Genomic DNA, 12,251 nt, shown 5'->3' with positions numbered 1-12,251 from the left:
GCGCCAGAAATTAAAGTAATCACTACATTACGATATTTGGCAACTGGGAAAATGCAACAATGCAATAGTGATGATTTGGGTCTGTTACAACCTTCTGTAAGCAGAGTGATCACACAAACAATTACAGCACTTTCAGAACATCTTATTGTGTCACAGTTCATTTAGTTTCCACTGGACATTCCCTCAAAAAACTGCATTTATGAATATAGCAGGCTTATAGGTGCGCACAAGCAGGGGGAATGAACCGTTAATAGTTTGTGCTATACGCTCCCGTGTCTGCTTCTTGTCCCTTGCTGTGACACCCGGCCCGAATTTTCCTTTAAGAATGGCCTTGTGTTCATCCACTAACTGGGCTAACAGTAAACACTGTTCCTCTGTCTAGTTTGGCTTTCTCGCCCTTCTTGGCTTTGATTCCATGTTTGATACAGTACATTAAAACCAACATTCAAACCGCCACTTAAATAGGACAGCAATCACTGTAACTGGAAAGAGTGGAACAATTTGTATCATTCTAAGCCAATCAAATACCTTATAGGAAATTAAAAGCAATGTAAATAAAAAAATGATTTATATACACACATATAATGTGTGTGTGTGTGTGTGTGTGTGTGTGACAGAGAACGGTCAAATAGGAAAAAGTACATATGTAAATTCAAAGTGAGAAGTAGAATAGACCCTATACTTAAAATCACTCTTTTTTTTTTCCCTTTTTGGACAACCAGCCAATCACAGTCTTCAAAAGATTGTGTCATACATAGCAACAGGGTCAACCCCGCCTCCTCACTAAGATAAAAGTTTTTGTCTTTTCCTTACTCAGAGTTACTCTCAGATCGATCCCGAATCGCTCTTAAGCTAAGACTCCTACGTAAAAGTTTTTAAGCTAAATTAAGAGTTTTCCGAGAGGATTCTTAGAATCTTTATGAATACGGGCCCAGGACATTATCTCATTAAAGGTTGTAAGTCTCCACCGAATCACACACAGTAACAGATGATACCTATGTTTTACACCAGATATTGATCTACTGTGTCTGTCAATCAGAATCATGAATCAAGACATTAAAATCAAGAGTTGATGTCACAACACGTTCCAGAATGATCATGTTTTAGATGGTGAGTTCTAGCTTGTGCTACTCTAGACAGGGAATGAAACTTTGCAGCATTGTGTTTATTCTTCATTTGTAGACTTTCAGAAAAAAAAATACAAAAGCTGTCACTGGGGCAGTACCCTATTAAAAAGTAAAGCTTTGAAAAGAGTGCATACAGTATTACTACCTGAAAGGTGCATACTGGTGCCAAAAGTGAATGTAAGCTGCTTTTGATAAAAGCATTAATGAAATAAAAAAACTCAAAAATTGAAAATGTAAATGAACATATTGTGTATCTTCAGTCCAGGACACAATCAGGATGGACAGCAGTTACACTACAAATACATCGTGGTTACATGTTTTTTATAAATATCTTGTATGTAGTTTCAACCCAATCTCATAATCATTTAGACTGTTTCCACCTGTATTTAACACATTTGTGGAAATAACTAATATTTGATTGTGTGACTTAAGCAACTGATGTGTCAGTTGTTACTCACTGGAGGCTGTTAAAACTGACACAGAGACAGTGAGGATTCATAAACCCTAAATCCAGCATACAGGGGTTCAGTGAATGTGGTGTTGAATGTGTGTAAGTGTGTGAGTGTGTGTGTTTCAGAGACGCTGTAGAATGACAGAGTACCGGCCGACACATCCACATACACTCCTACTCTCTTAGAGTATGAAGGGACTGATATATTACTGCTCTTATTATTGCGCCAGATAGTAAATTCATTAACAGAGCAGTACAGACTCCAGGATTTATCACTGTTTCCAAACCAACGATTACAACTGCCTCCTCTATTTATGATTTCTTTATAGGTCACTGCTATATCAACCCCTCCCTTGTCCCATTCAGCCTCCCAGTAACAGCGTCCAGTCAGACGCTCTTTACAGAGGACCTGCTCATGGTGCTTAAATCTGTCTGGATGATCAGGATACGACTGTGGCTCTTTCACACGTGTAATCTTTCTGTTGTCCTTAGACAGGATGAGATGATAGTTTGCTGTGTTTGGATCCAGTGTGAGATCACACGCATCTGAACACAAGAAGAGATTAGAAATACATGAAGACAATTTTAGAGCCGTATGAATAAAAGAGAGAAAATACCTACATTTTTTCAGTCCAGGTGTGATTCTGAAAGGTTCTCCATGATCCAAACTAGGAAGACAAATAAAACAAGCATATAAACATAGTATAAATGTCTGATTGCTATAAGTGTGCAAGAAACAACTAAAATATCAGTGAGCAAAATAACAGAAAACAAAGCTAATCTAACTAATCAATCACACATTTCTTATGAAATTAATTGTGATAAATTGCACATTAATATATTTATGTAACCATAATTTCACATTGAACATCCAAACTAATGAGGAAACAACTTAAAGATGGTATATTTTAAATAAAGTTCAATGGCATCTTTTTACTTAGTAGCCTACTGTTAATGAAGGCCAGTTGCATTAATAATATTACTTATATCTCTTCTAAATTAATTTTAGCCAGTAATTATAGCCTTTCAACATTACAGGATAATTGAAAGCTATTATTTTTAACACTCAATAGGCTCTGAAAAATAAAACAACTTTTAATTTAAGTGAACTTAAAACAATCTTCACATAAACTAAAACTGAATACGTATAAACTTTTAAATGAATGCTTAATAATCTTTATTCAAACTACTAACTAAAAGTTAATCAGCGACTAGAGCAGTGGAGTGATTTATCCTTTTTCTTTTGTTCTTTGATTTACATCAGTGACAGACTTCAGGTTTCACTTTAAAAGCAGAGTTATCTCTAAACCCTGATGCACATGTGGCGGATTTGACACACACATTTGCTTTTCTCCCAACATTTTACCATCATTTAGGACTTGTTTACTAGTGTTTACAAGGTTACTAACAATAACCGCACATTTTCACATAATTGTGTGTGTTTTTGTCTGCTGAAGCAGCTCAGTATATGTGGAATGTTGCCCCCGCAGACTTTCAACTTTCATTTGCAACAATTTGGTACTTCTTTGTGGTTCACTGACGTATATGTGAACCGTGCTGGCAAAATGAGTGTAAATTTGCACAGGCTATTTTGAGTTATAGGCAAAAATAATAATATTAATTAAAAAAAAATACCCTGAAAAAATGCTCCAGGTAGTATTTACGGATCTGAAATTATCTTTATCTGTACATTTTCTGAGAGGATTACCATTTCTCCACTTGCTTCTTGCGCTGACTGTCATCCGTGCATGCATTTAATGCCGCTTCTAACAGCTCGCAATCCCGATAAATACACACAAACAGAATTAAAGCATTTCAGTATTGCACGCAAACATAATCTGTTCTGTCTTAATTGAATGCTTGAGGAACTGTTGGGGGAAATATCTGATGTGTAACACTATATTAGATCCATTCATTAGCCTACAGTATACGACATCTGTATCATTATGATAATGTTAACCTAACAATAAAAGAAAAGAGGTTATCACTCGCTGCACTTCACCGCTTTTGTAGTTTTGATAATCAATTTATTTGTAATGCACACACTTAAGTTATTTTTTACATTTCAATCACCTTTGATTATTTGATTATTTGTTTTTCGTACATGAATGCTTTAGTTTAGATATAAAATGATAATGGTATTGCATTATTTGTTTCTTTCTAGGCTATTTATTCTGGGGTGTGTTTTTGCATCTGTTCTTATTTATAATAACAAAGCTAAAAAATAGCTGTATTGTGATTATTAGTATAGTAATTTTAATAAGAAAGATGAAGGACTTCAGTCTATTGATTTCAAATTGGTGTGACTTAGTCATTTTTTGTCCAATTCCAACAAATCATAAATCATTTTGAAGGTATTTTAATGGAGAATATATTTTTAAAAAATTGCTCATTGTGACTCGTTTTGTCAGCATAGGTCACAGTATTCTCAGGAGGAAGCACATGTGGGGGCGGTAAATAACAACAACGCATGCGCAATGTTTCAGATGATATGGCAAGTGTAAACACAGGAATCATACATGGGTCACAATTGAAAGAACGTATAAATGGACAGCCAAAAAATTCAGACGTAGGCAACAAGTCATAATTGGCATCAAGACCTGACCTGTGGCTTTTAAATTAATGCATCAATCAGTGTAACTGCTCAAAACAAAAACAAACAATTTATGAATAACTATTACTTAACACAAAATCATCTAGATAATGATGCACAATATAGAAGGGGTACATAAACACTTGTACTGAGTCATTTGTGTAAATGTAATTATAGTGGATGACAACACAGCCAATAATGAACAGTCAACAACTGTTGAAATTAACCAGTTTAAATCAACCAATATTAAGCAGTATTACCAATCTAGTGTAAAACTAATACCATACTGCCCCACATACTTGAGTTTCTCCAGTCTATAGTTTGGATCCTCCAGATGGTGTTTGAGCAGCTGGACTCCTGAATCTCCTGGGTGATTGTAGCTCAGATCCAGCTCTCTCAGGTGTGAAGGGTTTGAACTCAGAGCTGAAGACAAATAACCACAGCCTTCCTCTGTCACCATACAGCCAGACAAACTACAGACACAAAGTCAGATTATCTACAGACACACATCAACATTATGACTGACTGCACATCATCCCTTATATGTTCTTAATACCGCAGTATCTGCAGTTGACAGTTTGGACTCTTCAGTCCATAAGAGAGCAGCTTCACTCCTGAATCCTGAAGGTCATTGTTACTCAGATCCAGTTCTCTCAGGACAGAGTGTGAGGATTGTAGAGCTGATGACACAATTTCACAGGACTGAGCAGTGAGATTACAGCCAGCAAGACTGAAAGAAAGCAAATTACAAAAAAAAAAAACAAGATAATTAAAATTAAATGAACTGCAATATAGACATAAATTTGGTCTTGTTTTTTTTTTTTTTAAAGAAAAAGGTAATTTCAAAAAATGATTGCATTTACTGTAAATCAAATGTACTCTAAATGTTTTATATAAAATATACATTTCACAAAATATTTTTTACTCTAAAATTACTATCAAATCAAAGTCATATGTATAACCAATTTGTGTTCTAAATTTAAATTTTATATCACAAAATGTAACTTCCCATGAGATTTTTAGGCGTTGTACCAAAAAGAGCCACTGGGTGTTTTTTATGCATTCTCCTGTATCAAATTTATACATTTCAGTCTCAATATCAAAAAACAGTTGGCAGATGGGACCTTGAGACCTTTCCGATGATATGTGTTTTTTTTTATGAAGTAGTTCAAATAAATTGTTTAATACAAAACCTGATACCACCCACTAGGTGAGGAGCTTGCTAAAAGAAATTAACCCCATAACTGTCACTGTCCTACCTGCTTGTTGTTGTCTTTTTCTCTATAAAATCTTTTAGTAATCATCATAAATCATATATAATTTGAAAGCTTAGAAACTCAAGATTCATCCTGTGAAAACCATTTTGGAATCGGACATTGCTTTTCCATGGAAATGGTACTTTAAAATCTAATGGCAGTTGCCTCCCCCTTAGTGGGCAGGGTCAAGTGTCATAAAACATAATGCATTACGGTCTTCTAGAACCAAAACTTTTTATAATCTTGGCAAAAAAACATATAATTGGAAAGGTCTGAGTCTCCGGATTTCATATTTGGTGGTTATTGTGAGATAAAGGTAAATTGACATAGAAATCTAGAGAAAAAATCATTAAGCAAAATTCAAAATAGTTTTGATGACTCCCAGTGGCTGTGTGTGGTATGATGCCCCAAATTAAATCTCACAGGAACCTTTTTTCATATCAACTTCAAATATGTAACAAAACTTATTTAGACACAAGGCTTTAATTTCATACCAATTTTAGAGTAAAATAAAATTATAGAAAAATCAAATAAAATTAATATATGACATTATTTACAGTACATTTAAACTTCTATAACTTTTTGATACTTCAATTTTTTTTTTAAAAGTCCACTTTTGACAAAATCTGCTAAATTTCTTCTTTAAAAAGAGAAAAATGGTTTTCACAGGCTGAATCTTGAGTTCGTAAGCTTTTGAATGATATATAATATTGTCAACATTACCTAAGATAAAGTATAGGATATAATTGTTTTAAGCATGCAGTGGCAAATAGGCCAGTAACAGTTAACAGATGAATGACTTGGTCCTTTTTTATACCCTAATCAGGCAACGTGAACTGGGAGTCACAACTCATACAATCCAAAATATATCAAATGTTTCAAAAATTATTTTGGATATGTTTTACTTAAGCTCAGATGATATAAAAAATGACATGAAAATATTTTTTGCTTATCATTTTCCACTCTTGCCTGTTTAATGGTTAACAAGAATAGTTTGTGAAATGCTTAAAATTATAATCAAGCTATATTTTCACAACATTTGAAATCTAAAAATGAGCATTAGCTAATATGTTAACTGTAGTTTAATGACATGTATAAGCATTCAACAGTACATTATAAGCTTGTACATATTGTGTAATTTCTATTAAAATCATTTGTAGATTTTAAAACGCATTGAAAGTTTAATGGCATTTGTTACCATTAACTATTGAAAGCATTATTAATGTTTGTTAATGATTTATTTGAATAAAAAAAACATGATCATTTGAATTGAAAGTTCAAAGACATTTGTAATCATTTAAATATACATTAACTAATGATCTGTTTATAATTTTGTAATGTTTAATATGTTCCTTATAAAGGTTGTTCATTTGTTTTGACACAATCTTTTTTGTTTAAAGTACTATATAAATAAAGGTGACTTGACTTGGTTAACATTAATAAGTACATTATCTCATATGTCTAGATATGTGACTATATATTAAGTAATGATTAATTAAACATAATTCAAATTATTATAAAGTGTTACCAAACAATCATTCAAAAAGTTCAACAAGGTAGAAGGGAATTACAAGAGTGTTCACAGTAGGCTGTTTACATGAATATTGCATCATAAAAGCATAAAAGCCAAGGTGCAAGTATATTTAACCACTTACATTACATAACGCAGAAGCACTCTCAGTGTTGCCAATTTCTTTCAATGTAAAGTATATTAAGCCAGTTTGAAAAGTGTCATTCGTTAATTAGCATATTGTTGACGTCCTTGTGTGGTACTGCCTTTTACATTTGTTTGCCTCTCTGTGCTCATACTTTATTTCAATGCAGACAAATTCTCAATAAAACTTTTCATTTATATATTTTCCTGTTTCTATTGTCAGACCATGGGATGAATATGAAATAGTGACTGAACTGGCAGCCCTAAGACTACCCAGCTCTCCCTTTTAAGATGTTATTCTGCACAAAATTAATGATTTATAATTGAGTCACGGTTTGATAAAATCAAATACACATAAGACATAAAAAAGGCAATATCTCCCACATGAAAAAAAAAATACTAATTTATAGTTAATACTATAGTGTTTCTAATCTGAACCATAAAGTATAGTATTACTTTATATTTTAATATTTACAAAAAAAATTATGAATTGTACTGAATGCTGTAATATTAACTATAGAGAACTGATGAACTGCAATAAATACTGTAGTAAACTTTAGTTTTTACTTCAGTAAACTGTAGTGTTTTTTAGTATATTATACCATATAGTTCTAGAAAACGTAGTACAGTATTCGGTGAAGTAATTTGTTTATATATCTATAGAGTCTCGGGCCAGCAATACCATGACTTAGGTGCCCTTGAGCAAGGCACTGGACTCCCAAATGTTCCCTTGACGCCGCAGCAAAAATGGATGTCCACTACTCCAGGTGTGTGTTCATGGTGTGTGTGTGTTCACTGCTGTGTGTGTGCACTCTGGATGGGTTCTGAGTATGGGTCACCATACTTGGCTGTATGTCACATCATTCACTTAGTTATAAGTTATCTTGTTATATTCCCGCAGCAACTATAGAACTATAGCATTTATTATAAATTACTATAGTATTTTTTTCCATGTGGGCTGTGCTGTGATTTCAGCTATGACTAAAGTTAGACAAAAAACATTTCACCTTTACATCCTGCCCTGAATATAAGCCAGGCTGGGATCAGCCAGCGGTGTTGCATGCACAATTTATTTGCAGTCTGGACACAGAGGGGTGAACATTTGTTCTGACTGCAGCTGGGGGACATAAGAGTTGCCAAAAGTTTCCAATAACACCAGAAAATATCGCTAGATTTGTCGCTTGTCGCTTTTAAAAAAAAATGTGTCACTAAAAGGGTCTGGAAACTCATTAAAAATACTGATAGTGTTAAAAAGTTGGCAACCAAATTGTTCTTCTTGTTGAGCATTCAAGTGTGTGGTTAAAAAACTAGTCTATAGAGTGCAATCTACTTAACTCAGAATCGATTCACGAGAGAACCGTGATGCATTTGGAAAATCAAATCGATTTATCATTGTACCCCTACTAAACACATTCAGGATGAATCAGCAGAACAACCTAAACTGTAATTCAATTCACTCACAGTGCTTTTCTGCAGTTGATCACAGCTGGTATCAGTCTTCTTCTCCCCTCATCTGATGTGTTGTATTTCATGAGGTCCAGCTCATCCAGTGTCTCCTCTGACATCTGAATCATGTAGGAGATTGTTGAGCAGTGAGCAGCAGAGAGTTTCTTCTCTGAGTGTTTGTCTGATTTCACAAACTCCTGAATCTCTCTGGACAGAGTTTGATCTTTCACTTCCAGCAAACAGAGGAACAGATTGATGGATCTTTCAGTGGAGAGTCCATGTCCATCTTTGATCTTCTCTGTGATGTACTGTGTGGTTCTCCTGATGCTTTCTGAGCTGTTCTCTGTGTGTGTCAGTAGATCCTGTAAGAGTCTCTGATTGGACTCCAGTGAGATGCCCAGCAGGAACCGCAGGAACAGATCCAGACGTCCATTCTTACTCTCAATGGCATTATCTACTGCCGCATTAAGCAAATTTTGTATTGAAGCGAAATTCTTAAGTATTTCCATAGTTGTATTCATATGATAGTAAAACACATGGAAAGCAGCGAGAAACTCCTGAAAGCTCAGATGAATGAAGCTGTAGACTTTCCTCTGATGAATCACAGATTCCTGCTTAAAGATCTCAGTGCAAATCCCAGAATACACTGAGGCGTCAGTGACGTCTATGCCGCTCTCAATCAGGTCCTCCTCATAGAACATCACATTGCCCTTCATCAGCTGTTTGAAAGCCACTTCAGCAAGTTTCACAATCACTTCTCTGTTGGACGGCAGGAGTTTCTCTGGATCTCTCTCTTCATACTTCTGCTTCCTCATGTTGATCTGAATCAGCAGGAAGTGGATGTACATTTCAGTCAGAGTTTGAGGGATTTCTGCTCTCAGATCTTCTTCCAGGAGCTTCTGAAGCACAGTGGATGATATCCAGCAGAAGACGGGGATGTGGCACATGATGTGGAGGCTTCTTGCTCTTCTGATGTGTGAGATGATTCTGCTGGCTTGATGCTCATCACTGATTCTCTTCCTGAAATATTCCTCCTTCTGAGGCTCAGTGAATCCCTGAATCTCTGTCAGACGGTGGATGTATTTGGAGGGGATCTGATTGGCTGCTGCTGGTCTGGAGGTGATCCAGATGAGAGCAGAGGGAAGCAGCTCTCCTTTCATCAGCTTTGACATCAACACAGCCACTGATGAAGTCTCAGTCACATCACACACTTTCTGAGCATCTGAAAACATCAGTGTGATTCTGCTTTCATCCAGACCATCAAAGATGAACACAACTTTACACTGCTCATAAATCTGTGAGTCCAGATCTTGAAGTTCAGGATGAAAGTCCAGCAGAAGTCTGTGAAGACTGTACTGATGATCTCGGATCAAGTTCAGCTCTCGAAATGGAAGCACAAACATGAAATCTACATCCTGATTGGCTTTTCCCTCGGCCCAGTCCAGAATGAACTTCTGCACAGAGACGGTTTTTCCGATTCCAGCGATGCCTTTAGTAAGAACAGTCTTGATCTGCTTCTCCTTCTCCTTCTCCTTCTCCTTCTCCTTCTCCTTCTCCTGTTCCTGCTCCTCCTCCTCCTCCTTCCTCTTCTTCTTCCTCTTCCTCTTCCTATTCTTCCTCTTCTTCTGCACAGAGACGTTTTTTCCGATTCCAGCGATGCCTTTAGTAAGAACAGTCTTGATCTGCTCTTTCTCCTCAGATCCTGCTTCAGCGGAGGCTTTAAAGATGTCATTGCAGTAGATTGGAGTGTCTTGTGAGTGTTGTGTTCTGGCTGTTTTCTCCATCTGTAAAACCTCATGTTCTTCATTCACTCCTTCTCTCTCTCCCTCTATGATGTAGAGCTGTGTGTAGATGCTGTTCAGGAGGCTTTCATTCTCCTGGAGTTTGATTCCCTCAAATAATCTCTCATACTTGTTCTTCATGCTGGTTTTGTGCTGCTCTTTGACTCTCTGCAGGTCTCCTGTGTCCAGTGTGTGTTTCTGCAGGACCGGGTCAGATCTGATCTGCTCATGTATTTCTCCCCTGCTGGAAATAAAAAATAAAATAGCAGCAAAATAACTATTAATGCTCCTCTTCAAAATATGTAAAGATGATGAATATTTGGGGAATATTTAGTGTTACTACATTCTTTAAAATTGCTATTCATCTGAGATGCACTACAGGAAACTAGCAAGTTAATCTTTACTTTAACAAAGGGTCAGAGGTCACTGGTCCATCACTGAATACAGGGGGATAATTCTGCATGGATCTGTAACTCTTCACAGACACACAGCTGGGTGGAGATTCTGATCTCAATCTCTTCCTCCTGCTGATACTGACAGAGGACAAACAAAACAGTCAAATATTGCACTTTATGCAAATGTACATGTAAATGATTCAGTGACACGTTTCAAGACTATTCATATGAGAAAAGACTAAAATAGAGATTAAGACAATAAATAGTTTATTAAAAATAAAAATAAAAATCAAGGGGTTGTTCAGGTAAGGTTGAAAAAGCATTCCACCACCAAGAACCAGTTTCAGGAAAGTTATTTGTGACGCTACCATGAGGTGCCACTAACTCACTGACCAAAGCATTCTGGATTACACCGAGCATTTATATTTATGCAGACACAAAGAAAAATGTACACTCTTTGTCAGTTCTCACTTTCTCTAGCAATCAACCCCATGTTCTTGACATGTTCTTGAGCCCAGTGAAAAAAAAAAAAAAAAATTTTCATACCAGGGGTCAGAGGTAGCTGTTGCGTCACTGATTGTTGGAGGCAAATTGTGTATGGATTCATCACATGAAGAACTCGCTTCAGTCTTAATGTCTTCAGCCTCTCTTTCATCATGGAAACTCATTTTGGATGTGCTGTCCTCCTACTTCCTGTGACTCAAAAAGAGTGTGACTGCAGACCTATTGTGTGGTAAAAAATGCAAAATATGTAGTTTAAGATGTACCCTGATGTATGTAGTTAAACAGTTAAATAGTTACATGCCAGAAATTAAACCAAACACAACTGTGAATTAAAAAGTGAAAATAATAATCATTTTAATTCATAAATTAAGTTTTATTAGTATAGTGTTGTTCCAAAAACCCAAGGATGATTTACATAGAGCTGATAGATAACATGAATGCAAATATACACAAATATATAGTCACGTGATCAAGCAAACAGAGCAGACAGAGATCATACAGTACACAAGGATAAGAAACAAAAACAAGTATTGAATCAAAAAAACTGAGACAATTTATTAACAAAACATACTGTAAAAAGTTCTGAGATCAGTTGTAAAAATGTCCACAAAGCATCCAGAGAAATTCTTATCTCTGTCTCTTTTCAACATTTGTACAATTAATACAAAAATGTTATATTGATTTTATTCATTATAAATGTTTACACATAATATTAATCTGTTTTTAATATAAGATCACTTAAAATAATAATAAAAAAGTTTTTGTTTTTTATTACAGTATATACATGATGCAATTTACATTTAGTAGAAAAAGCTGATTAAATATTTGAGCATATTTGTTCAGGACACAAATTCTGTGCATTTAAAAGTGTCTCTTCAATATAATATCTTCAAACTAGACAGCAATTTAACTTCAAACTTCTGCTGATGTCACAGGATATAGAAATACTGTATTATCTGGATATAAAACAATTACACATGACCAGTCTTTATCGTATTATTTAATAATATAATTATAAAAACAAAAATATACAAAATGTTAAAG

The 12,251-nt window shown here is 35.2% G+C and overlaps 2 protein-coding genes across 2 annotated transcripts in view; one reads left to right on the top strand and one right to left on the bottom strand.

Moving 5' to 3' along the window:
* Positions 1–12,251, top strand: part of LOC127986304 (apolipoprotein L3-like) — a 540,496-nt gene that overhangs the window by 230,221 nt on the left and 298,024 nt on the right. The gene's annotated exons all lie outside the window — the stretch shown is intronic.
* Positions 1,535–10,653, bottom strand: LOC127985896 (protein NLRC3-like). Its single transcript, XM_052588100.1, has 6 exons — positions 10,649–10,653; positions 8,543–10,552; positions 4,728–4,901; positions 4,471–4,644; positions 2,200–2,246; positions 1,535–2,124 (listed from the first exon to the last, which is right to left on the bottom strand). The coding sequence occupies exons 1-6, from the start codon at positions 10,651–10,653 to the stop codon at positions 1,595–1,597; spliced, it is 2,940 nt and encodes a 979-aa protein (XP_052444060.1). The 3' UTR covers positions 1,535–1,594.

Source organism: Carassius gibelio, chromosome B21 (genome assembly GCF_023724105.1).
Source record: "Carassius gibelio isolate Cgi1373 ecotype wild population from Czech Republic chromosome B21, carGib1.2-hapl.c, whole genome shotgun sequence".
NCBI lineage: Eukaryota > Metazoa > Chordata > Actinopteri > Cypriniformes > Cyprinidae > Carassius > Carassius gibelio.
This window is presented reverse-complemented; position numbering and strand designations above follow the sequence as displayed.